This window comes from Canis lupus, chromosome 1 (assembly GCF_003254725.2).
Source record: "Canis lupus dingo isolate Sandy chromosome 1, ASM325472v2, whole genome shotgun sequence".
Classification (NCBI taxonomy): Eukaryota; Metazoa; Chordata; class Mammalia; order Carnivora; family Canidae; genus Canis; species Canis lupus.
The window spans coordinates 37,314,176-37,341,776 of NC_064243.1; the positions used below are offsets into that span (position 1 = coordinate 37,314,176).

Below are 27,601 nucleotides of genomic sequence, written 5' to 3' on the forward strand. Positions count from 1 at the left end.
ACACGGTGATAGAACATGAGAGGCTTCTAACTCTGGGAAACCAACAAGGGGTAATGGAAGGGGAGGTAGGAGGGGGAATGGGGTGACTGGGTGACAGGCACTGAGGGGGCACTTGACAGGATGAGCACTGGGTGTTATACTATATGTTGGCAAATCGAACTCCAATAAAAAAATATACAACAACAACAAAAAGAATGGGAGATGATGAAGCAAACACATTGACCCAGCTTTTTATCATTGTTGTGAGCAGGACTATTGAATGAGGTAGCATCTCAAGTGGAGAAAAGAGCACAAAAGTTTAATTTTTAATTTTTGATTGACACCATTAGAATGAAATAATTGATTTTTTACAAAAGAGAGGGGACAATAGCCAGAGAAAGTTCTTGAATAGACAAAAAAACAAGGAGACCTAAGTGTTTATGAGTAGGAGTTGACTCTATCCTGCGAGGGAAATACTTCAAATTTGCAACAGGAGGAATGCCAGAGAAATAAGTGCCAACAAAGAAAGCTTTGTAGATTAATGTATAGCTGAGTTAGTTATTTCTGTGTCCTTATTGAAATATGAAATGAGGATCCCAGCTGAGATGAGGATCAGAGGTGGGGTCAGTAGTTTGGAAATTTAAGGAGGGAAGAGTAAAGATGAAATAATCATGTTAGAGATGAGGAGATTTTATTTATGGAGGAGATATAGTATAATTTCCTTGCACTACTGAATGCCCCTTTTGACATGAATGCTCATGAATTTTTTTTAAAGATTTTTTTTTTATTTATTCGTGAGAGACACACGGAGAGAGGCAGAGATGTAGGCAGAGGGAGAGGCAGGCTCCCTGTAGGGACCCGAATGTGAGACTCAATCCTGGAACTATAGGATCACACCCTGAGCCAAAGGCAGGTGCTCAACCACTGAGCCACGCAGGGCATCCATCACGAATTTTAAATAAAACCAGTCACCAAGATTTTGAGCTTTTTCTAGGCATACTTAGGTCCTCAGGTATAGACATGGAATAGGTAAATGGTTAGCTTTAACTAGTATTGGGATTTTGTCAGGAAAACACAAGGCAATTAAAGAATTTGTAAGGGAAAGATCATGAGGCTAGGCTATGACATATGATGGGCTAAGAGGCAAATGAGTGGGAGAATGGAAAGAAAGATGGAGGGTGAATGGATTTGAGGTTTTGACAAGGTTGAATAAATGTTGGAGTGGGGGTAATAGAATAAATGAACTTAAAAAACAAAAGGGGATAAACAGAGACTGGGATGTTTGACATCTGCTTCCAGAGATATGAGAAATATTTGTGACAACAAGGTCAAAAGTGTGACCATGAAAAGTAGGTGAGTTATAGGAAATATCATTGGTTGGAGGGGGTTGAGAAACATGGAGGACATGGTATTGGATGATTGACACAGGTGTCAAAATCCCCAAACTTGGGGAAAGAATTCGTATAGAGGACACAAAGATGGGGGCTAAAGTCATCAGTGAAATAGAGAAATGGGAAATTGGCACAATGTGCTATTTGATTTATTACACTGATTTTTATGAGTTCTTAGTTTTTTAAAGTATATTTTATTCTGAGAATGAGATTAAAATAAAAATCAGAACATAAAGCCAAATCTCTCATAATCCTGTCATTTCATCAGAGGGTGGTAGATTTTGACTAAACCGTGTAGCTACTTCTTGTCTGCTTATTCTGGCCTGGCCAGGTGTTCCATTTGTTTTGCTTACTCTTCATAAAATGTTGTAGGGTTTGCTATCACCATGAGAGTCTGCCTCTTAACGGCAGCTAGCAGAAGTGAGCCCTCAAATGAAGAGGCCTTCTCATTGTTCTGGTTGACCTCCTACCCCTAATGTGACAATCTCTCCCACGTTGCTAAAATCTATGACAACCGCTACTGATAACTGTTGTAAAATAGAGCAGTAGTCCTTCATTTCTAAAAACTTGTTTCACTGTGGATACCCTGATTAAATAGTTTCTCATTATCTTCTCAGTGTTGGTGGTTTGATTACATTTGATGACTCTCTTGAATCCATCCAGATCTTCCTTCAGTTCCAGTTATATTTACAAATTATTTGCAAATCTGTCTTCTTCATTCCCTGTGACTAATGAGTCTTTATTCCAGCTTATAAGTGCTGCACTGCCAGGTTGTCTTGAACATCTGCTGATTGTTTCTGGACAGGGAATTATGGGGAGAGTGGAATGGATGCTTTCAAAGAGCTGGCTGCCCAGGAAGGCCTCTGCATCGCGCATTCAGACAAAATCTACAGCAATGCTGGGGAAAAGAGCTTTGACCGACTCCTGCGCAAGCTCCGGGAGAGGCTTCCCAAGGCCAGAGTGGTGGTCTGCTTCTGTGAAGGCATGACAGTTCGAGGCCTCCTGAGTGCTATGAGGCGCCTGGGCGTCGTGGGAGAGTTCTCGCTCATTGGAAGGTAAATCTCTCTCTCTCTTGCTCCTTCTCTCTCTTTCTCTCTCTTACACAGGCACATGTGCACACACATCACACTTTGGCCCACATATGTTTCTATCACAAATCTGGATTTCCTGACTCCAAAGAGGGTGAGATATGCTCTGCTGGGCTGAACCTTAGCTCTGGATCATGGAGAGTTGAGGCTATCATTTTCCTGCAAGGCAAGAGCAGGATAGTGAATGAAAGGATGATGAGACTACTTCAGAAAAAGGTGGGAAGTTGTTGTCAGAATGTTTTGTTCTGAAGAATTATTACTTTCATGTGCTTCTGGCCCTCCAGCCACCAAACCACGCACATGCTTATGTCTTCACACTTCCTAAGCATAAGAAACTTAATGGAGTATTGGTGGATGGAGGGTAGCAGTGAAGATGGAAATATATATTAGGATACGAAATTTAGGCTGACTAATGCAAGTGAAAATATGCAGCTGAATTTTGGAACTTGATAATGTGCTCTTTTACATGCATGAGATGGCTGAGTGATGCTTTCAGCATGCAACTTCTGAAATAGCAGGCGGTGGCTTCCAAAATCTCTGCTCTTCTTTCTAGATCATCTTTATTTGTGCAGGAATAGATTTTCAGTATCATTGTATTTTTCGTATAGTTTTTGACATAACAGATATGTTGTTTAATTTGCCAACTTATAATATTGAACCAAGGAACTGCTAAATTTTTCCAAGGAATCTACTGAGTTTGCCAAAAAAAGCCTTCACTGATGCATGACTGTCATACTGATTTCCAGATTGCTTTTTCTCTTGCTATCTCCTCTACTGGCTAGAATACAGTCCATAGGTCACCTGTTGAAATAACTCAAACACTGATCCTCTTCTGTAGGAAACTGAGTAATAATGGTGTGCACATCCTCTCCAGACCCTTCCTCTGTCTTTGAACTTGTAACGACTGTGATATAGTAACAATAATCTCATCATCATCTGGAACTAGAGGTACAGGATACTTCAAAAACTTTGAGATAAAAGATGGGATATAAATGCAACTAAATAAATAAAGAAACAAAGAAATACTCTTGCATGAGAAGATATAGATTCAAGATCAAAGTAGAATTCAGGCAGCCTGGTTGGCTCAGTGGCTTAGCGCCACTTTCAGCCCAGGGCATGATCCTGGAGACCCAGGATCGAGTCCAATGTAAGGCTCCTTGCATAGAGCCTTCTTCTCCCTCTGCCTGTGTCTCTGCCTGTGTGTGTCTCTCATGAGTAAATAAATAAAAATCTATAAAAATATATATAATTCAAGATGAATAAAATTATTGAATTTGAGTAAAATTGGCGCACTGCCACAAAATATCATTTTGGCTTCTTCAACACAGTGCAGTTGTGTGGAGCCACCTAAGAAAGCAAGTCTTAGAAGCAAGTATTAAAAAAGAAATATTACAGAACACTTCTGAAAGAAATTGAGGAAGATACAAAGAGATGGAAAAATATTCCATGCTCATGGATTGGAAGAATTAATATTGTGAAAATGTCTATGCTACCCAGAGCAATTCACACATTCAGTGCAATCCCTATCAAAATACCATGGACTTTCTTCAGAGAGTTGGAACAAATCATCTTATGGTTTGTGTGGAATCAGAAAAGACCCCGAATAGCCAGGGGAATATTGAAAAAGAAAACCAGAGCCGGGGGCATCACAATGCCGGATTTCAAGTTGTACTACAAAGCAGTGGTCATCAAGACACTGTGGTACTGGCACAAAAACAGACATATAGATCAATGGAATCAAATAGAGAACCTAGAAATGGGCCCTCAACTCTATGGTCAACTAATATTCGACAAAGCAGTAAAGACTATCCACTGGAAAAAGGACAGACTCTTCAATAAATGGTGCTGGGAAAATTGGACAGCCACATGCAGAAGAATGAAACCAGACCATTCTCTTGCACCATACACAAAGATAAACTCAAAATGGTTGAAAGATATAAATGTGAGACAAGAATCCATCGAAATCCTAGAGGAGTACACAGGCAACACTTTTTTTGAACTTGGCCACAGCAACTTCTTGCAAGATACATCTATGAAGGCAAGGAAAACAAAAGCAAAGATGAACTATTGGGACTTCATCAAGATAAAAAGCTTCTGCACAGCAAAAGAAACAGTCAACAAAACTAAAAGACAGCCTACAGAGTGGGAGAAGATATTTGCAAATGACATACCAGATAAAGGGCTAGTACCCAAGATCTATAAAGAACTTGTTATTAAACTCAACAGCAAAGAAATAAACAATCCAGTCATGAAATGGGCAAAAGACATAAACAGAAATTTCACCAAAGGCCAACAAGCACATGAGGAAATGCTCTGCATCACTTGCCATCAGGTAAATACAAATCAAAACCACAATGAGATACCACCTCACACCAGTGAGAATGGGGAAAATTAACAAGACAGGAAACAACAAATGTTGGAGAGGATGTGGAGAAAGGGGAACCCTCTTGTACTGTTGGTGGGAATGTGAACTGGTGCAGCCACTCTGGAAAACACTGTGCTCAAAGAGTTAAAAATAGGACTACCCTGTGACCCAGCAATTGCACTGCTGGGTATTTACCCCAAAGATACAGATGCAGTGAAAACCGAGACACATGCACCCCAATGTTTATAGCAGCAATGTCCACAATAGCAAACTGTGGAAGGAGCCTTGAAAGATGAGTGGATAAAGAAGATGTGGTCTGTATATATAATGGAATATTACTCAGCCATTAGAATTGGCGAATACCCACCATTTGCTTCAACATGGATAGAACTAGAGGGTATTATGCTGAGTGAAGTAAATCAATCAGAGAAGGACAAAAATTATATGATTTCATTCGTATGGGGAATATAAAAAATAGTGAAAGGGATTAAAGGGGACAGGAGAGAAAATGAGTGGGAAATATCAGTGAGGGTGACAGAAGATGAGAGACTTCTAACTCTGGGAAAGTAACAAGGGGTAGTGGAAGAGGAGGTGGGTGGGGGGATGGGGTGAATAGGTGGCAGGCTCTGAGGGGGGCACTTGACGGGATGAGCACTGGGTATATCACGATATGTTGGCAAATCGAACTCCCATAAAAATATACAAAAAAAAGAAATATTACTTCCTCATGAGTGAAAAGGAGGTAAGCAGCATTGTTGAAGTGTTGTTCAGAATAAGGATGGTAATATAGGTACTAGGACAGGCGACCTGCAGATATTCAGTCCTTTTTATTAATTTTGTAAAATGACTGCTTTTAGGAAGGATACTTGTTTTAATAATATTCTCATTTTTACCATTTTCAAAAAACAGTTGTCTGCTTTTTCAGAATTCATTCTCTTTGATATCCATAAAGACGCTATCTGCATGGATTCTGGAGATCTTTTTTTTTAATTTTTATTTATGATAGTCACACAGAGAGAGAGAGAGAGAGAGAGAGAGAGGCAGAGACACAGGCAGAGGGAGAAGCAGGCTCCATGCACCGGGAGCCCGACGTGGGATTCGATCCCGGGTCTTCAGGATCACACCCTGGGCCTAAGGCAGGCGCCAAACCCTGCGCCACCCAGAGATCCCAGATTCTGGAGATCTTAAAGAGATGTGGCAAATATGTGAGCTTAGGGTTATACGGACTGCCTAATTGTGAAATATAATTATACAAAATGTTGCAGTGAGTAATTGGAGTGTAAAGGATTCATTCCATCATCATTATTTAAAAGCTGAGCAAAGTTGGCAGTGTAAACGTACCTCTCTGGCTCTTGCTTACCTGAAATACAGCTGTGCTCATACAAGTATTTCCGAGTCCCATGCATGCTTGCTCATGAAGAGGTCAGCTACATGTGAGGTCTACCTTTTTTATTCCTATCTTTCTCTACCTGTGTTGAATCCTACTGTCACATCCTAGGACCTGTCATCATAATGAAGTTCCCTGTACCAGTGGTTATTGCCAATGATACATGGAGCCCTTGAGATACCAAAACTATGCCACACTTGCTGCTTCTCTGCCTTTCTGGGATATATTCTGTGAGGGTCTATCAGAGTGATATTGGCTGTTACTCTTATATCTCAGAGGATTTTGGGGGAAATGACCTTTTCTCATTCTTGGTTCACAGTTATCTTCCTTCCCTGGGAGAGATATGACATCAGATATGAGTCCCTGAGAGCTGAACAGGGAACCTGGCCAAGGAGTAACACTACATCATACCTAGAATAAGCTTTCCCTTCAGTTGTTTGATTCTCCCACTTTCTGAAGGATGAATTCTATTCCAAATGCTTCTCTGTCCCTCATAGCAATGGGCATTTGGTGGGCTTGATTCTCTCATTTCTGCAGGCATGTCTGTAAGGGTTATAGTCTAGTATCAAGTTGCAACTTCTAGCTGTATGTGCAGTCTTGTCAATATATCTCCCTCCTAGATTTTATTTTTCTAAAGTCTCTAAAGTTTTCTAAGTTTCATGAATTTAGATTAATCCACTTACATTTTCTTACCCATCACCTTATTAAAATCAGGACAATTTGTTGAATACAGCTGGTCAGTATTAGTGTCTTAACATGGTCATAGAATGTAGCCAGCAGACCCACAGAACAGTCAAACCTTTGACTTTGGACAAATTGACAGAACATTGTCACCAAATAAGTCAACCAACCACAATTAATCATTATACGAAAGAAAGTTCCATCTTGGTTCTATGAAATTACTTCTTTTGACATGATTCTCAGAATCAAATGTATATGTCCTCGCCCCCTTTATTGGATTATGACCTCATCTAATTTCTCCACTATACAAAAGAAACATCCAATAAAGACAATGAAGTCAATAACCTTTCGTTTTGCCACATCTCCCTACTATATCCTGGCCATTCAAATTATAAGTATAGAGTCCTTACGTTTCAAATGCCTATCCCTTATCGGTGTGGGCTGTTTATCTATCATCTCTCCCAACTCTTATCTTCTAACCCATAGACTCACTTTCCATAATCTATTACTGCAGAGAAATTCCTTCTAAAACTTGATCCACAAAAATTCTGACACAAAAATTCTGGTTTTTGAGTTGAAAGTAACAAACAACATTAAGTACATATTTTTTAAAAAATAACTGGAAAGGAACAATTTGCTTTACCTTTAAAGAAGGTACAAAACAAAAGAAATACCTGTTTTTGTTTGTTTGTTTTGTTTTTTACAAATCAGGTTTTTGTCTTTTTCTTCCAGAACACATATTTGGAAAAATGACCTTTATACCCTTGAAACAAGATGATATACCATGGTGTTATGTTTCACACGTTTTTTTTTTAATGAATTGTTTTAGATTTCATCTTTCCATTATGAAAAAAAAATGGGGAAAATATCTAAAGTTTTCAGCCTTCAGACAAAATTGCAAAGGTTATATATTGTAAAGCAAATGTGGACTTTCAATGAAGTGTGACCTCCACCAAAATGGATTATAATCAAGAGCCTGGCAAAGCTGATGGGCTTTTTCTGATGCCTGATGGTCCTGGCTTACAGATACATAACCTGGCCATCTCTGGGTTCCCAAGGGCAGAGAATGATAGCCTGCTGACAGGCAATACCTTCCTTAAAACACTCCTCCTCCACAGACAGATTAATGAGAACTTTGTGGAAGATTACACTGTTAGAAAAAGTCTGTGAGAAATGTGTTCTAGGGAAGGACAGGGGCTTTAGTTTAGAGTACTCTGAAGAATAAACATGACTTGTAGGATATTGAACAAATATTTTGAGCATAGATTTCATCCACAGAAATGCTTAGGATTTTCACAATAATTGGGTGGCTGATTTGTGTTTTAATAATTAACTCTTCCCTTATACCAATACCTATTTCAGATAATGTTCATCTGAAAACTGAAAATTAATATTTTGGTCTCTACTTGCCTTTAAGGTACTAAAACACTGAAGGGTTTTGGATACCCTCTATCAATAAGGCACTGGCTCAATTTGAATGGATGAAAAAGGAAGTCATTATGATTTAGTCTAGTTTGTGTTTGAGACTGATTGAAGACAACAGGGAATTTATCTTAGTACATTTTTTTGTAGTTCTTGTGATAGTCTGATTGCAATCTGACTGCACACAAGAAGCAGCAGGGGCATTTACAAAAGGAGATTCTTGCATCCCACCTGAGATCATCAATAGAATTTCTTGGTGAAGGACTTTGGATCTTCTTTTTTAAAGACTGAAGATGAGTTAAGCTTCAGAACCGCTACCCTGTGATGCTTACATCTGTGCTTTGCACTGAGGTGGCATTTACTATGAATGAATTGTTCTCAGGAACAATTTCCTATTTGAAAGGAAAGATGAAGCGAGGTTTAACTTTACTGCCTATTATCCTGCCACTTTGGCTCTAGTGTATTTTTATTTTTTTTTTAATTTCTTAAAATGTATTTGCCTTCAAGATTTTTTTCAAAAGTAAAGATATATCTGGGAGTAGTAAATAATAATATTGACAGTAGTAGTAATAGTAATAATTTTTGTAGCTCTATTTGTAGCTCTATTTCCTGTATTTCTGTTCTCACCTGCCACTCAAACTGCCCTATCCACCTGCCCTATGAAAGTATAATCATGTTCTAGTTTTCTGACTAATCAAGATACAGAGTAGGAAGCCTCTAGACATGTGGCAGATTAGTCTAGTCATCTCCAAGTTGCCCAGGGCTGAACAGTGAACTACTATTTCTTTCTGATTGTGGGATTGGGTTCCGATGACTGAATTGCTCATCAGCTGCTTTCTGTTATTACTTTGCCTTTTCTAGAATTTTGTATAGAGGAAATCACATAGAATGTAATCTTTTGTGTCTGACTTCTTTTAGTTGGTGAAGTGCTTTTGAGATACACTCATGCAATGGTACATATTAGTAGCTTCTTTATTGCTTCAATTTGCTTATCCATTCTCCTATTGATGAACATTTGGATCATTTACAGTTTTGATTATAATGAATAATGCAGCTATAAACATTCATGTATGCACCTTTGTGTGTACATATAAATTTTCTTAAATATCTAGGGGTGAGATTATGGGTCACATGGTAAGTATATATTTAACTTTTTAAGCTGCTTTATAAGAAAGTGCCAAACTATTTTCTGAAGTGGCTATACAATTTTGCAGTTCCACTAGTGATGTATGAAAGTTCTCATTCCTTTACATCTTTACCAAAATAGTATTGTGAGTCTTTTTTACTTTTAACTATTCTGGTGAGTGGGCAGTGGCATCTCTTTGTGGTACTAATTTGCATTTTTATAATGACTAATAACGTTGAACATTTTTATGTGCTTATTTGCCATTTTAATATCTTTCTTAGTGAAATATTTTATAGACATATATGTTTATCTTGTTACCAGGTTGTTAGTCTTATTATGAAGTTGCAAAAGTTCTTTATAATTTCTGGACCCAAATCATTTATAATATACAGATATAGCATATATTTTCTCTTAGTATATGTCTGAAAATTTGATTTTGTCAACAGGATCATTGGAAGATAGAATAGTTTAAATTTTCAAAGTCCAGTTATCAATTTCTTCTTTTATGTTTGTTGTGCTCTATCAAAGATGGCATTTAGTTCAACATCACAATTTTGTAGAAGTTTTATAGTGTTTCTTTCTATATGTAGATATATGATTAAATTATATATTTGGAGTTAATTTTCATACATGTTGTGAGATAAGAGTGAATACATTTTTTAACCTAAAAATATCCAGTTGTTCCAGTGTTACAGAACTGTTTTGTTGAAAGGATTATCATTTATCCATTAAAATGGCCTACTACTTGTTACCAACAATTGCATATACATGCCTGTATATTAATTAAACATTTTTAGCATTCCATTTTATCTTTATCTTTGACTTACTAACTACGCTTCTTTATTTTTTTATGAATAGTTGATCTGGGGTTTAGAATATATTTCTTTATTAATGTCCACATTCCAAGAATATTATAACCACATTACAAATAGTATAAGAACTACATAGCAGTATTTTCTATTTCTCCCTCTTGATATATGTTCTATTGTTATATATGTTACTTCTAAACCTATCATAAAGTATAAAATACACTATTATTTTTGCTTCATCAATTGTCTAAGAAACTAAAAATGAGAACAATTATTTTCTATAATTAGCTACACAATTACTTTCTCATCCTTTGTGTATACCCATATTTTCTTCAGCATTATTTTCCTTCTCTCTGAAGAATTTCTTTTAACATTGCTTGTGAGGCTGGGCTGCTGAAATAAATTTTCTCCACCTTTTTGTTGGTAATGTTTTTACTTTATCTTAATTAAAAAACATTTACCTGGTATGGAATTCTAAGTTGATTGTTGCTATTTTTTACTTCCAATACTTAGATATTATTCAGTTATATTTTGACTTGCATAGCTTCTAATGAAAAATCTCCTATAATTCTTTGTTCCTTGAATGTGTATTTTTAATCTCTGATTGTGTTAAGCATATCTTTTTATCCCTATTTTTCAGGAATTTGATTATAAGCCTTGATGTGGTTCATAGATTTTTTCAAATCAAATTTGGAAAATAATTGGCTATTATGTCCTCAAATATTTTTTTTGTTTATGCCTTTCTTTTCTTTTTGTCTGGGCTCCAATTATATGTATGTTTGATTGCTTGATGTTTTCATACAGGAAAATTATGTGTCTTTTTTCACTTCTCTTTTTTTTTTTTTTACTTTATTTTCTACAATTTCTATTGCTATGACTTTGAGTACACAGATTTTATTTTATTTATTTATTTGCTGTGTCTAATCTGTTCTTACTTCCATCATGTGCATTTTTTATTTCAGATATTGTGCTTTTCACCTTCTAAACTCATTTCAGTATAATTAAGAACATTTTTGTGTGACTTCATTCCTTTTACGTTTTTAAGGCTTGTTCTATTGCCTAGCATATGCTGTGCCCTGGAGAATATTTCAAGTGCACTTAAGATGACTTTGTATTCTATTTTTCTTGGGTTGAGGGTTCTATAAATGCCTGTTAGGTCCAGTTTCTTTATATTGTTTTTAAAGTCTTCTTTTTCCTGTTGATATTCTGTATAGTTCTATCCATTATGAAAAATGGGGTATTGAAGCCTCCAAATATCGTTGAATGTCAGTTTTCTCCTTTAGCTTAGTTTTTGTTTCATGTATTTTGAGTTTCTCTTGCTGGCTGTATGTTTGTTTTTAATAGCTATATCTTCCTGATAGAGTGCTGTTTTTATCCTTAGAAAATATTCCTCTTTATATCAAGTGACTCTTTGTTTTAAAGCTTACTTTTTTTCCTGATATGAGTATAGCTATTCCAGTCTTTTAATGATTGCTGTTTACATTGTATATCTTTTTCTATTCTTTTATTTTCAACATATTTATATTGTATATAAAATATTTCCTGTAGATAGCATGTAGTTGATCTTTTTATTTTATTTTATTTTTTTTTTTTTATTTTTTATTTTTTTTTTATTTATTTTTTTTTTTTTGTAGTTGATCTTTTTAAATCTAGACTTACAATCTCTACCCTTTGATTGAATTGTTTAGTCCTTTCTCATATAATGTAATTATTGATATAGTGGGAGTTACATGTAGCATTTTACATTTTGTTTTCCAATGTTTCATGTCTTTTTGTTCCTCTATTACTCCTTTAATCATTTTTTCACTATATTTAAAAAATTTATTTTCTTAGTGATTAATCTAGGGCTTACCATATAAATCTTAACTTATGAGTCCACTTGAAATTGTGCTAACCTACTTTCAGTGATATATACCAATGTTACTTTTATAAGCTCTATTTCCTTTTTCTTCTCTGTGCTCTTATTATGTATTACATTTATATATGTTAAAAACTTAGTAATACATTTTCATAATTATTGATTGATAAGTTATGCCTACTACAGAAGCTGATAAGAGAGAAGAGAGTAAGTTTATATTCATGGGAATTTTTCTATTTTCTGCCTGGTTAACCATTTCTAATTCTCTACATTTTTTCCCCCTATGGATGCAAGTTACCTTCTGGTATCATTTATATACCAGATACAACTTTGTTCCTACCCACCACCTTTGTGCTGTTGTTAAATATATTACATTTCCCTATGTTAGAGGTACCCAAATAAAATTATATGCATATTGTTTTATACAATCACTTTTTAACTCACTGAAGTGTAGAAAGAAGAAGAAATATGCTTTTATGCTATTTTTTATAATTACTTAACTACCTTTACCTGTGCAGTGTGTGTGTGTGTGTGTGTGTGTCTTTGAATTTCTATCTTGGGTAACTTGTTTTAAGCCTAAATAATTTCCTTTAACATTTATTCTATTTATAGTTTTTGAGGGGTATGTCCTTTAGGAATAAGTTTACTCAGTGTTTGATTATCTGGGAATATCTTCATTTCACTTTCATTTTTGAAAAACAGTTTTGCTGGGTATAAGATTTTTAGTCAACAGCTTATTCTTTCAGCATTTTGGATATGTCACCCAACTGCCTTTTGACCACCATCACTTTTCATATGAGCTCATTTCTTGTTCTGACCAGAGTATGTGAAAGTGATGGGAAGGGGGGTATTCCAGTGTGAAGATTCTTCCTACTGGAAAGCCCTTAACTCTTGGCAATCCTAATCCTGTCTCATTTCTCTTCAGTATAATTTTGATAAATAGTAAAATAATTAAGGATTACTGCTTTAACAATTCTAGAGAGTAAAAATCAATAAGTTCTTCTCATTGGAGGATTATTCCAGAGTTTTAGCTATATACCATGAAAGGCTGACATTTGCATAAAAGAAATTTACAGTTTTTTCCTGAGGCACTCACCCAGAGTCCTAGTTGTAGTTACGCCAATATATGGTGTGTTCTCATATTTGGGAGAATTTGGATCTTTGCTTTTTATCTGATATTTCATGGAGATGAGCTTGGTTTCTACCTATTTTTAAAAATAACGTTGAAGACTGAAAAAAGCATGCATTGAAAATTTCTATTTTTACTTTTTTTTCATAGTAATAATTTTCTTCCTGCAAAGGTGTATTCCCTAGAAAGTACCATAGGCAATTTTTCAAAATGTAGATGCAGCTTCAGAGATTTATGGGAATACACAGTAACTATGACCTAAAGGACTTCTAGGTTTGGCATTCCTCTCTAATGAGGAGATAAACAGGTATATTTTTTTCTTTCTTCATCACCAAATGTAGCACATTGTATAGTTATTAAAATTTCACTCTATTCAATCCCATTGAAGATTGCAAAGCTAGCTAAAAACCCAAGGGAGCTGGAATTGCAAAAATTGTCTCAGTAACAAAGTATAAGCAAACCTCATTTTATTGCATTTCACTGTATTACACTTCACAGATACTGCAGTTTTTATAAATTGAAGGTTTGTGTCAGTAGTCTTTGATGTTACTATTGTCATTGTTTGGAGGCACTATAAACCACATTTATGTAAAAGCCAACTTAATTGATAAATGTGTGTATTCCGACTACTCAACTGACCAACCATTCTCCTGTCTTGCTCCCTTTTTTCAGGCCTCCCTGCTGCCTGAGACACAGGGAATAGGATTTAATATTGAAAATTAAGCCAGTTAAGAACTCTATAATGGCCTCTAAATGTTTTAAGTAAGAGGGCTCTTCCTTTTACTCAAAAGCTAGAAATGGTTAAGCTTAGTGAGCATGTCAAATGCTGAGACAGGCCTCTTGTGTCAAACAGTTAGCTAAGTTGTGAATGGAAAGTAAAATTTCCTGAAGGAAATTCAAAATGTTAATTCAGTGAACACACAAATAATAAGAAAGTGAAGCAGTCTTATTATTGATATGGAGAAAGTTTTAGTGGTCCAGATAGAAGATCAAACCAGCTATAACTTTCCCTTAGGCCTAACCCAGAGAAAGGCCTTCACTCTCTTCAAATCTGTGAAGGCTTAGCAGGTGACAGAACTGCAAAAGAAAATTTTGAAGCTAGCAAAGGTAGGTTCATGAAGTTTAAGGAAAGAAACCATGTTCATATCATAAAAGTACAAGGTGAAGCAGCAATGCTAATGTAGAAGCTGCAGCAAGTTATCCAGAAGATCTAGCTAAGATATTAATGAAGGTGGCTACATTAAATTACAGATTTTCAATGTAGATGAAATAGCCTTCTATTAGAAAAAGATGCCATCTAAGACTTTTATAGCTAGAGAGAAGTCAATGGCTGGCTTCAAAGGACAGACTGACTCTCTTGCTAGGGGCTAATGCAGCTGGTGACTTAAAGTTGAAACCAAGGCTCATTCATTATTCTGAAAATCTCGGGGCCCTTAAGAAATACAGTAAATCTTCTCTGCCTGTGCTCTGTAAATGAGCAGCAACACCTGGGTGACAGCACATATGTTTACAGCATGATTTATTGAATATTTTAAGCCTAACGTTGAGAGCTACTGCTCAGAAAAAAAGACTTAATTTAAAATATTATTGCTTACCAATAATGTGCCTGGTCACCCAAGAGCTCTGTTGGAGATGTACAATGAAATTAATGTTTTCTTGTGTGCTAAGAAACATCCATTCTGCAACCCATGGATAAAAGGAGTAATTTCAATTTTTAAGTATTATTAAGAAATATATTTTTGTAAAAGTATAGCATAGTGATTCCTTTGATGATTTGGGCAAAGTAAATTGAAAGCCCTTTGAAAAGAATTCACCATTCTAGATGCCATTAAGAACATTCATGATTCATCAGAAGAGGCCAAAATAGCAACATTAACAAGAGTGTGGAAGAAGTTGGCTCTGATGCTCCTGGATGACTTTGAGGGGTTAAAGTGGAGGAAGTAACTGCAGATGTGGTAGGAATAGCATGAAAACTAGAATTAGAAGTGACTCCTGAAGATATGACTGAATTGCTACAATCACATGATAAAACTTGAATTGAAGAGGAGTTGCTTTTTAAGGATAAGCAAAGAAAGTGGTTTCTTGAGATGGAATCTACTCCAGGAGAAGATACTGTGAGGATTGTTGAAACAATAACAAAGGATTTAGAATACTACATAAACATGGTTATAAGACGGTGACAGAGCTTGGGGGGGATTGACTCCAATTTTGAAAGAAATTCTAATGTGAATAAAATGCTATCAAACAGTATAGCATGCTACAGAGAAATCATTCATGAAGGAAGAGTCAATCAGTATGGCATACTTCATTTTTTTCTTATTTCAAGGAATTACCACAGCTACCCAGCCCTCATGAACCACCACCCTGGTCAGTCAGAAGCCAACATTGAGAAAAAACCTTCCATCAGCAAAAAGATTGGGACTTGCTGAAAGCTCAGATGATGGGTACATTTTTTGGTAATAAAGTATTTTTAAATTAAGGTATATACATTGTTTTTTAGAAATAATGCTATTGTACACTTTCTACAGTATTGTAGAAACATAACTTTTATATTCATTGAGAAACCAGAAAATTAATTTGACTTACTTTATTGCAATATTCACTTTATTGCAATATTCACTATATTGAACTGGTCTGGGACTGAATCTGTAATATCTCCAAGGTGTGTTACAGGAGAGTAGCTTGCCTGCATGTTTTGCAAAGTAGAATATTAAAATTTATTAAATCAATTTCATGATTTTTGCCACTATATCCTATTGCAAAGATTTATGTTGATTGTTATGAAATCACTTAATGAAGCTTACAATTTCAAAAGGATAAAACCAAGTTTATCAACTACACTTCAGGTTATTAAATTAGTGGTATTTATACTTGTATCCCTAAGGCTTTACGTCTGGAGTTTTCTGTGAAGAAAGGTGTTTGCTGAGCTTGACTTTCTGTAGAGGAAGACATGTGGAATGCTAAATTATCATCTGTTCAGCATCTTGTTATCTCAAAGCTCAAGTTGGTGAGAATATGCTTCCAAAGTCACTCAATTGGCTTTAGCCAGATCTCAGGTTCTTGCTGGCTGTTTGCTGGAGGTGGTTTCTTGCCACATGGGCCTCTCCATGGGGCAACTCACAGGACATTTGGCTTCCCCAGAGAAAGAATGAGAAACAATAAGACAGAACAAGAGAGACGAAAGAAAGAAAGAAAGAAAGAAAGAAAGAAAGAAAGAAAGAAAGAAAGAAAGAAAGAAAGAAAAAGAAAGAGAGGGAGAAGTAGGATGGTCTGTTGGTAACCTAATCATTGGAAGTGATATCCCATTACTTTTGCTATATTCTATTCATTAGAAGCCTATCACTAAGTCTGGTGCTGCAAGTGGAGGGAATTGCATGAGAAAATGAATACCAGAATATAAAACTATCTTAGAAGCTGTCTATTACAGTAGTATAAACAGAACCACAGCACTTGCAATTAGCTCACCTTTTTAAAATAAGAGTTTGGCTCTTAGGCATGTTATGGTCTTGTTTTTGAAGGTACTATAACAAAGTTAAAGCAAGAATCACAATGAAACTTTTATGTTGCTACCATTAAAAGACATAAGTACCCTCTGCTAGCATTGTTATCACTTGAGTTTTTTGAAAAATTTAGAAGACACTGCAGCCTCTACGTTTTTCTAAATGTCATCCATTTAAAAAGCTTTGTGAAGTCCTGTCACTATTTGTCTTGATGTACCTATATACGTGATGTTTCTTAGCTAGAGTTTTTATATTATCCATAAGACCTTGAGGATGGCAGTGTGTTCAACATAGGAACTTTTTACTTTATAGAAGTTGGTTTGACTTTGTAGGTATTCCTTTAGACTGGTAAATAGTAAAAATAAAACGATACAATACAAATAAGTACAAATGCAGAATTCATCTCATAAATCCAAAATATCTGGTTCATTGGATTTTTTTTAATCACAAACTGGAATTATCAATTCTTCATGCACAATTTCTGTGAAAAGGAAAATAATATGTGAATGCTATATCCTCCTAGTGGGATAAGAAAGGGCTGATGTCTTCCTTAAAGATAAAAGGGGTTATATCAAGCTTTAGAAACATATTGTTATAGGGACACCTGGGTGACTCAGTGGTTTAGCGCCTGCCTTCTGCTCAGGGCATGATCCTGGAGTCCCAGGATCAAGTCCCACATCAGGCTCGCTGCATGGAGCCTGCTTCTCCCTCTGCCTATGTCTCTGCCTCTCTCTCTTTCTCTCTGTGTCTCTCATGAATAAATAAACTCTTTTTTTAAAAAAGAAATATACTGCTATATTTCACAAAACATACAACATTTGGTTTGTATACATCTATACATTATAACAGCATTGTGGCTTTGGAAAAACCTCTAAACCTCTTTCCTTACTTTTAAAGAGACAAATATTGGTACTAAACATAGTACTCATCTTTTAAGTTATCTTGTTGATTAAATGATAAAATATAAGCATGATAAGGCCTTTGTTTAGCTCATTGCTGAATTTCTAGTACTGCTATAACAATGCCTGGAACTTAGTGAGTATTCAGTACATACTTGAGGGGCACTTGAGTGACTCAGTTAAGCATCTGACTCTTGGTTTCAGCTTAGGTCATGATCTCAGGGTCATGGGATCGTGCTCAGTGAAGAATCTGCTTGAGATTCTCTCTCTTTCTCTCCCTTTGCCCCCCCACCTGCTCTCTCTCTCTTCTCTCTCTCTCTCTCTCAAATAAAGAAATTATCTTTAAAAAGTACATACTTAATATTAAATAAATCCAGTGTAGTATCTGACACATGGTAAACAATAAATATTGGCAGTTATGATTATTCAACAATAAAATATATTTCTCTAAAGTTGATGAGAATCTTTTGACTAGAAATAGTCAAACAGAAATTATAGAACCACATATTGGGAAGTATAAAAGATTACTATGCTATTGTAAGGTAAGCCTATTGATCCATCAACTCTAAAACAGTAATTACAATATATCATGACTTAAATTCATGCAGACCAATAGATCTTCAATAGGCTTACCTTCATTTTTAGAATTAAAAAGCATAGTATGGTTTTAATCTCTCTTCATGGGCTTCTTTGGTCAATTAAGATGAGGAAATTGGTGCTGAAGACTCAGAGATACTGACTTACTAAAATTTTGGTTTAGATGATCACTTAGATCTATCTCCTATAGAATCAACAGTTCAAAAATATTTGAAAACAGAAAAATCTATAAGTTTCCCTTCAAGATAAATGAAATATTATAGTTCTTTCATGTTGCCCAAGTGAGGAGATTGTATCTATTATATAATAAAATAATTAGCTGTTTTAGTAAATTCTTAGAAAATATAAATTTTTTTAAGTAACTCATGTCTCTAAATTGAACAGTGAATTACATCAAAGAATTACTCTAATAGAATAGTTTTTGACTAGCAGCCATAAAAATCAGAAATACTTGGATTATAACCCTAGCTTCCGTATTCATTGGTAAAAGACCTTGAGTAAATTCTGTAACTTTTCTACAGAGTGGTGCCAATACCAGTACCCACCATATAGGGCTATTGCAACCTTGAACAGAGATAATAGAATTTAAATGTTTAATAGATTTTCCCTGCATGTCATTAAACTAATACATATTAGCTGTAAATTTTAGTCATATTACTGAATGGACTTAGTCTGAGCTTTTTTTTCTTCTTAAAGTATTAAGTATTTGGCTTCAAGTCTGTATCTTATTTTCCCAACACAGCACCAGGAGAGGAAGCAACAATGTAAGTAAACCTTCTGTGTCTGACCTTTAGAGCATTGTTCCAACAAATGATTTCCTAATCCCAACCTGGTGGAGTAACAAGAGTTGACATGTATTCCCATTGTGATTTTCTCTCACAACTCAGCAGGCTAGAATAGAATAGGTTGAGTCACTTTTTAAACTTAAAAATTTTAGATTCTCTCATTTCTTTCTACTTGATATGTTCTGAAATAGTTTGCACAAGTTAAATATCTACTCTTTCCTCTAGGATAATGTGTATTTAAAAGATCTGGTTCTATTATTTTCTATAAATCTCAATGTATATATTTTTTCATATGTTTAATGTTCCTAAATTGCTGGTTCAGAATTTTTATATAACAGTAAAATCTGATATTGTCATAGTTGAAACTATTCTAAGTTGAATAAATTATGAGTAATATTTTCATAATAATTTAATCACTTTCTCAGTTATCATTATTTACATGGTATCTCTATTTTCATTGGATTTTTTAATTGATGTTCTCACTAAGCATACTTTTGTGATTTCAACTTAGCCATTTCTAGTCCTTGCCTTGAAAGGACTTGTAAAGCAAAGTTTCAGCCAAGGAAAATGGCTGTGAAAAACCACTTCCTCTTAGTCTACAAGTATTGCCCCCAAAAGGTATACAGATAATTTATTTTTATAATAGGCCTATAGCATTCTTCCCTTTTGTGTATTATTTTGATAAACTTAATTTTTTAGAACAATTTTACTGTTTTTAGAACAGATTTGCAGAAAAATTGCCAAGATATAGATAACCCCTACAAACTCAGCAATTTCCCTTAACATCTTACATTAGTATGATACATTTTATTAAAATTAATGAATCAATATTGATACAATATCATTAACTAAAGTCCAAACCTTATTCATATTTTCTTAGTTTTTGCCTAATGTCTATTTTCTGTATTAGGATACCACATTACATTTAGCTGTCATGTCTCGTTAGGCTCTTCTTGGCTGTCACAATTTCTCAGACTTTCCTTATCTGTGATGACCTTAACAGTTTTGAGGTATACTGGTCAGATGTTTTGTAGAAAGTTCTTCAACTCAGATTTGTCTGATTTTTTTTTTCATAATTTGACTACAGTTATAGGTTTTGGGGAGTAAAACCACAGAGGTAAAAAGTACCATTTTCTTCATATTATATCAAAGGTAAATATTATCAACATGACTAATCATTATTGATAATGACTTTGATCATCTACTTTTTGTATTAAAGAAACTAATTTTCCCATTGAAAGACCATTCTTATTTGGATACTAAATGCCTATACAGACATTGTGTTGATGTGTTCATGTTTGGGACTATCTGCTGTAGATAAACTTTTCCAGTTTCATTACATACATCATTCACTGGCACTGCTTAAAGTAAAGCTGAGTAAGGAGAAGCTCTGTGATTTTAATTCAAAGCCATTAGTATATCCAAGGAAGGATTCTAATCTGGTCTGGAACTATATAAGAGTGAAAATGGGAGTTGCATGTTATTTGGAAGAGATTCTTATAAGAAATAGACAGTGATCAAAATCCAGACACATGGACTCTTAGTAATCTATTTTTAGATAGGAAGTAGAATACCAGACTAGAAACTACCAGAGAATACCAATTACATGAATTGGGAGAATAGAGTGTATTGGAGAAAATGAAATCAGCCCTCTCATATGCATGTGTATTCCCAAGACTAACACTGGTACCAAAATCAGAACCTAAGGCAGCAACACTAATTTCAGACCCCAGAAATGCACTGGTTTCTGTAGGTGGAACAAGGTTTAGCTAGGCTTACAGAGAAATGACCTTGATGACCCCAGCTAAGTATTTGGAGAAAAAAAGGGCTGAATTTAGTATATTGGTAATAGACTGAACATTCTGCTGATTCATTTACATGAGAGAAAATCAAAGAATAAGATGCCTGTTTCTTAAATTGTACTGTCTGTAACATGCCTCATGTTAGAACTCAGAACCCTCAATTTTTCTATTCCTTTATTCCTTTATCTTTTAAGAGTTTTTATAAATCATCTAAGAAAATAGTACTACTCTAGTATATGACCTAAGCAAAATTGACTCTTGAGTAGGAACTCACTTTCAATGAATATTTTAAAAAGTAGACCTTTCTGATTAGTTCTAGTTAAATGCCAAAATGTATATAATCCTAACTAGAAATAACTAGAAATAACCTCAATGTGGTAAGATACTCAAAACCCATAGGATTATGAAATGTAAAATTATAACAACATCTACTGAGGAACACTTAGCTAAAAAAAGGATTTAGCTGCTTTCACTGCCCATCAACTGAGAATAATTTGCAATACACACCTCAGGTACACAAATAGATGTCTAGTGCACATGGATAACAAATAAGTTTCAGCAAGAGATTGCAGTGAATACAAAATGAGCTTAGAGGGAGGCTAGGAAACTGGAAATGTTCACACATAACTTGCCACCTTAAAAAAAAAAAAAGAAACAAAAACAAAAACAAAATCCCACAAAATCTCCAGAGAGTAATGGTGAGAAATGAAGTGTTTGAGGCAGTGAATAATGAAATCTTCATGGTAGCTCCAATTCACTAAACAAAATATGTCTTATGCCATCACCCTAAGTTATGAACATGTTCAAGATAAAAAAATAACAAAATAACTGCCAGTTTTCAAATGAAAAAAGAAAATGTATATCTTTAACTCATCACTATGTTGAGTACGAGTTCACTTTACCATGATTACTATTGTGTTACTACTATTTGTATAGTACTTGGTATGTAATAGCCACTTAATATATTTTTGTTGACTGACAAATGGAAAAATATTGGTAGAGATAAGAATAACAGCAGAATGTTAGAAATTCACAGATTGACTCAAAATATCATTGTAGCTCAAGCTGTCAATTTTTCCCTTCTCTGAGACCCCCAGTGGGTAGAGTAGTTTTAACTCCTTTCCCTTCTTTGTCGAATTTACTGTGAACTGAATGAAAATCTAGTGATAGGTGGGGAGAATAGGAAGTGGACAACTTTTGAGTTAGGATGATTGACAATGGTAATCAATTTGTAATCACTTTTGAGTAAAAGTTATTTATTAAATAAAATATATGGAAAGAATATAGTTAATAGGGATAAATTAAAGGTTGTTCTATAAAGTGTTTATAGAACATATGGGAAAGGAATTATGGGATGTAAAAGAAGTAGAGAGTATTAAAAAGTAAGAATAATTGAAAAGGGATAAATGTTTTGGTCATAAAAAAGTCTTTAAAAAGTCATATCAAGCATTTCCATAGTTCATTCAGGAAGTTCTCATTCCATTGAAAGTAAAATAAACTGTACATAGCACAAAAAATTACTAGTACACTTTGTTGCTTTCAACCTTACCTTTTCCACTCACATCTATTCTCATAAGATATACTTTAAAACTTGTATGGTAAACTATACAGTTATATAACCTAGGGTTTGCAAATAGATTTATTTCATTAATAAACAGGAAAGACAAGAGGCTTAACTGCTAGAGCAATTTTTTTCCTCCAAATTGTTTTTCTTTGAAATATGTTTTCTAGAATTCTCTTCAGTGGAATTTCCAAACGACAGGTGGATAAAACTTTTCCTCTTTTGAATTTGTCTTGATTGCAAGAAATTAGCTAATTTCATCGCTCAGCTCTCCCAAGTCAGTTACAGCTGTACATGCAGCATTATCTAAATTGGAAATATACTTCAAAAATCATTCATTTGCATGTCATATTAGAACAGGCAAAACTCTAATGGCAGTATTACTTGCCCTTTCTTGTTGTTCTTTAAATAAAATACTTGACAAACCTCTACATAAATGTGCTCTAAACTTTTGGATATTAGCTCATCCTTGTAGGATCCATTCTCAGAAAAAGTTTTTCTTGGCTTTGCTAAATGGTATGAATACCCATTTCTGGAATTGCAGATTTGCATAGTTTTTTTTTTTTTCTGGATCAGAATGAGACATGGTGGTTGAATATAAAATAAGTCATGCATACTGGAGTTAAATCAATAAAATATTTCACTCTAATGCTTTCTTTGAAGAAAGACATTAAACAATCACCAAGTATCCTAAGTAAAGTGGGTATCCATATTTCCTCATAAAATTGCTAATAAGAATACTTGTTTTGCCTTATTAATTAGAGTATGAATTTAGTTACTGCAATAAAAATGAAACACCTAACAATCTGAAGGTAGGCAGTTCAAGGTTACTAGGAGAGCTCTATATTCTATGAGGTCTTCTGGAGATTCAGGTTCCATCCAATTTGTTGTTCGATCATCCCCCCTGACGTTTTCATCTGAAGGGCTTAAGGGGGTTCACTATGCTGTTCATGTTCCAATTCTGGAAATAGAAAAGGAAACAGGCGGACATCTTCTTTCTTTAAGAACAAGATATGGAAGCTGTACACAGTTATCATTTCCTTCACATCCTATTGACAAAAACTTTGTTACGATGCCACAGTTTAGCTCCATGAGAGCTAAAAGTTTATTTTTTCTTTTGGTTGGCCATAAGTTCTACTAGGAACACTTAATATAGAAGAAGAGAAGAATAGATTTTGGAAAGCAGCTATTATTTTCTGTCCCACTTTCCAGTTCTTAGGGTTGCACAGAGGGCCAAAAAAGTGATGGACAGAAAGAAGATATGAATTTTAGCTGACAAAATAGTAAAAATGGTAGTTACTGGTCTTGAAATTAGCTACTAGGACCTGGGTCAGAATACAGCTAAATGACATTAAATAGATCCCTAAATTTTAGATTCTATCTATAAAGAGAGCCTGACTTAGATGGTCTCTATGTTTCTTTTCTGTGCCTTGTATTATGGTTTTAAAGTTGTTTTTTGTACCTCTCTTAAGTGGTTTTGTGATTGTCATCTGTAATTTTTGTGCCTAGGTAATTGCTTGACATTATCTTGTCTAATTCAGATACTTTTTTCTTCTTAATCAGTTTTCTCTCTTTAGTCTGACTCCTGATTTGGAAGTTCCAGTTACTACCCTAACTTCCATCTCTTGCTTATGGCAAAACCATTTACATTTTGATAAGCTCTTTGTGCAGTTTCTATAAAATGAGGGACAAAGTTGAAAATAGAAATGTATACCTTAGGACGTATGGCAATAATCAGGTCACTTAGTCTGTAAATCACAATTGGAGTCGGCAGTTAAATAGGTCTCCTCCCCACTGAGCACCCTGAAGCTCTGTAAAATGTAGGACCTTGAACACTGCTGGATTTAGCAAGGAATTCAATATTCAAATGGGTCACCTCAGACATATAATAACACTTGTCAGATGATAAAATTTAATAGAATGATCATAAGTCTTGGGTTCAACCTAGGCACTTAGCTTCTACCTGTCTTGTTTTAAATTGATTTGAAAGAGACAGAGGGGGAGACCATTACAATCAGAAAATCTTTGAATCAGAAGAAAATGTAATAGTCCCTTCATTCAACTTCCCTTCCAAAGCAGAACTCTGTTCAGTGCCTCAAACATATTCATTCTATTTTCGCTTGATTCAAAACTCACTACTTTCTGAGACACCCTAAAGTTCTTCATTTAAAATATTGAGAAATATTCTAGTCTTGTACTGTTTCTTTTCTGTTTTCCAACTACCTATATATGGATTATCTGGATCAGACCTCATTGAATGCTGTGAGAATCCTCTAATTTGCATTCTTCTTGACTTGGAGTTTTATAACTTGACACTAAAGTGCCTGCATGAATTCATCCATTAATCAGATCTTCACTGAATGCTTATGGTAAGCAAAGCATTGATTTCTGATAACTATGTATCTTATATTAGTCAGACAGGCTAATATAAGTAGTATAGCAACTAGTAGTAACAAGCAACTCTAACATCTTAGTGGCTTAAAACAATAAGGATTTATTTATTGCTTATATTACGTATCATGTCTGGTTTATAGAGCTCTGCTTCCTGTTGTTTTCATTCAGGAATGTGTAGCTTGATGAAGCTTTCATGATCTGTAAGAGTGTTGCTTAATATGGAAAAGGAAAAGATTGCTTTATTTAGAATGTTTCCTTTAAAAACTTTCACCCTGAAGAGACCACATAACTTCCACCCACGTTTCACTGGATAAACAGTCTTATGAAGGGAAGTGTAATCCTACCATGTGTCTGAAAGAAGGCCAACCAGAAATATTCATTCTTCAATTAACTATCAATGACAAATGCTTAATAATTGTTCAGCAAATGATCAATTTATTTTTATTACTGTTTGCAAAATACACTTAACTCTTCCTAAAGACGACAACCCAAAAATCTGTAAGTAAAGAAACTTCAACTGAGTAAATTTTGAAAATCTAATTGGTTTTATTAAATAATTCATGAATCAGGCAGCATCCCATCTAGTAATTAGAAAAGAGCTCCAAAGTGCTACAGAAAGGGAAATGTTTTTAAAGGCAGAAGGGGGAAAGGATAAGAAAAGAGCAGATTACCTCATCTTCCTCTGGGGGACAAAAGGGCCTATGTCGTAGATTACCTCCTGGTGTTGACCAGGAAACTGCAGATTGTTTGATTAAGATTACATTCCTATTGAAGGTTGAAACTGCAGTTAGGTTAGGTATTAAGTCTTGGTTTGATGACATGGGCTTAGCACAAGCAACTGTTTTGAATTGTTTTTTCCTTCCCTTCCTTCCTTCTTTTCCTTCCTTCCTTCCTTCGCTTCCTTCCTTCCTTCCTTCCTTCCTTCCTTTTCCTTCCTTCCTTCCTTCCTTTTTTCCTTTCTCCCTTTCTCTCTTTCCCTTTCTTTCTTTCCTTCCTTCCTCAAACATTTATTTCCCTTTTCTTCCTTCCTTCCTTCCTTCCTTCCTTCCTTCCTTCCTTCCTTCCTTCCTCCCTCCCTCCCTCCCTCTTTCTTTCTTTCTTTCTTTCTTTCTTTCTTTCTTTCTTTCTTTCTTTCTTTCTTTCTTCTTTCTTTCTTTCTTTTTTTCTTTCTCTTTCTTTTCTTTCTTTCTTTCTGTCTCACAAGTCCCATCTGGTAATAGCATAAATCTCATAGACCAGTATATCCAATGATAAACAGAAGGTTATACATCAAGTCTGATTATGGTTCCTTTTGATCTGTAGACATATGAATTAAAAATATGTTAATTATCTCTCACAGTCTAATTGCTGGTTGAAGTAGAATAGGATAACTTCAATGAATATTCCAATTTGGAACAGGAATGATGAGACATAAGCAGCAGGTGTGTCTAGTCCAGACCAATTCTGCTATGTCATAAAGCCAGGCTGTGAAAGCTTCCTATCTTGGAAGCATTCCTTGCATAGACCCTGGTTCCACTACATGGGAGTAGCCTCTCTGCTCATTGTTCTCTGTGACTCTTTGAGAGATTCTTCCTTTTCTGTGATTCTTTGTGGGCACATCTGAAAAATTGGTATAGGAGTGTAAGGCTTCTTTCAGGCTTAGCAGCTTCCTGAGTCTACTTTCTGCCTGCAGATGGTTAACAATTCAAGGGTTAAGTCTGTGGCAGTCTTTTTCAGTCTAGTCTGGTAATTCTGTATGACAGTAATTTTTTTCTGAAAACTTTGTGGATGAATTATCTATCAGATTTTAGTCAGCACATTGTGCTAGTGATGCCACCACAGTTCTTTGTAAAACATGGTTCTTAGTGTAGCTGTATTTTTTAACTTTCTCACTCATGTGTCTCTAAATCTTGACTTATTGGAGATACTTTGTGCTAATTCTACTTGAGGGAAAGCAACACCGTAACAGTCATTTTCAGATGTGTACCTGTAGTTAGGTCTCAATTGGAGACATCTGAATCCAAATTTATATGTGTGCTACAGCCTGTGATTTGATTTTTGTCTACAAGGTTGAGTTTTACTTGGCCTTTGTTGCTCAAAGACTCTGAATTTTATGTTGGGGTAGGAAGTAGTTGCCTCTTTTCTGTATTCTGGAATTCGAGAACTCTTTGGATTTCTTTTCATTGTTGTTTCCAAAGCAGTTAATTTTTTCCTGACCAAATGTCTTTCTTACAATGCCTTGCCAAATGCAGTCAGTAGCTACCTACATATGTAACACATATTATTTCTCCATCCTCTTTTCTTAGAGTTTGGATTTCATTGGGTATGTGATCTGCCTATCAAATTATTACAGTTGACAATATTACCAGACATTTTCCCACTGCTTAACTGACAGTTTTTCCCCTACCTATTGCCTAATTGCTAAACCAGTGCCACTTTTTGTAGCTTTTTAAAAAATATACAGTTGTCTCCTCTTCTTGTTCAAGTGTCTATATCCATTAAGATATGGTAGATTATGCTTTGGTATAAAACACCCATAAAATTTTAGTAGCTTTAAGTCACAAGGGCTTACTTTTTGCTCACATTACTGATAATCATAATTTATTATATTGCATTATCCTCATTTGAGGATATAAGAGGGACACTCCACTATTTGAAGTGGCACTGGATATCATGGCAGACAGATGGGAACTTTGAAGCCTCCTGCCCAGAAAACAACAACAACAACAACAACAAAATCCTGCTTACTTTTGGTCAAAACAAGTCACATGGACACATCTAACTTAAAGTGAGGGAAAAAATGTAATATTACTATGTGTCTAGGAGAAGAACCAGAAATATTGGTCATT

General features: G+C 35.0%; 1 protein-coding gene across 7 annotated transcripts in view; it reads left to right on the plus strand.

Moving 5' to 3' along the window:
• The window catches only part of GRM1 (glutamate metabotropic receptor 1), a 394,410-nt gene that overhangs the window by 120,136 nt on the left and 246,673 nt on the right, over positions 1 to 27,601 (plus strand). For all 7 annotated transcript variants that reach the window (XM_025422500.3, XM_049113507.1, XM_025422504.3 and 4 more), the window contains one exon: positions 2,176 to 2,425. In XM_025422500.3, the coding sequence (XP_025278285.1) occupies positions 2,176 to 2,425 (250 nt within the window). The remainder of the gene's footprint in view (positions 1 to 2,175; positions 2,426 to 27,601) is intronic.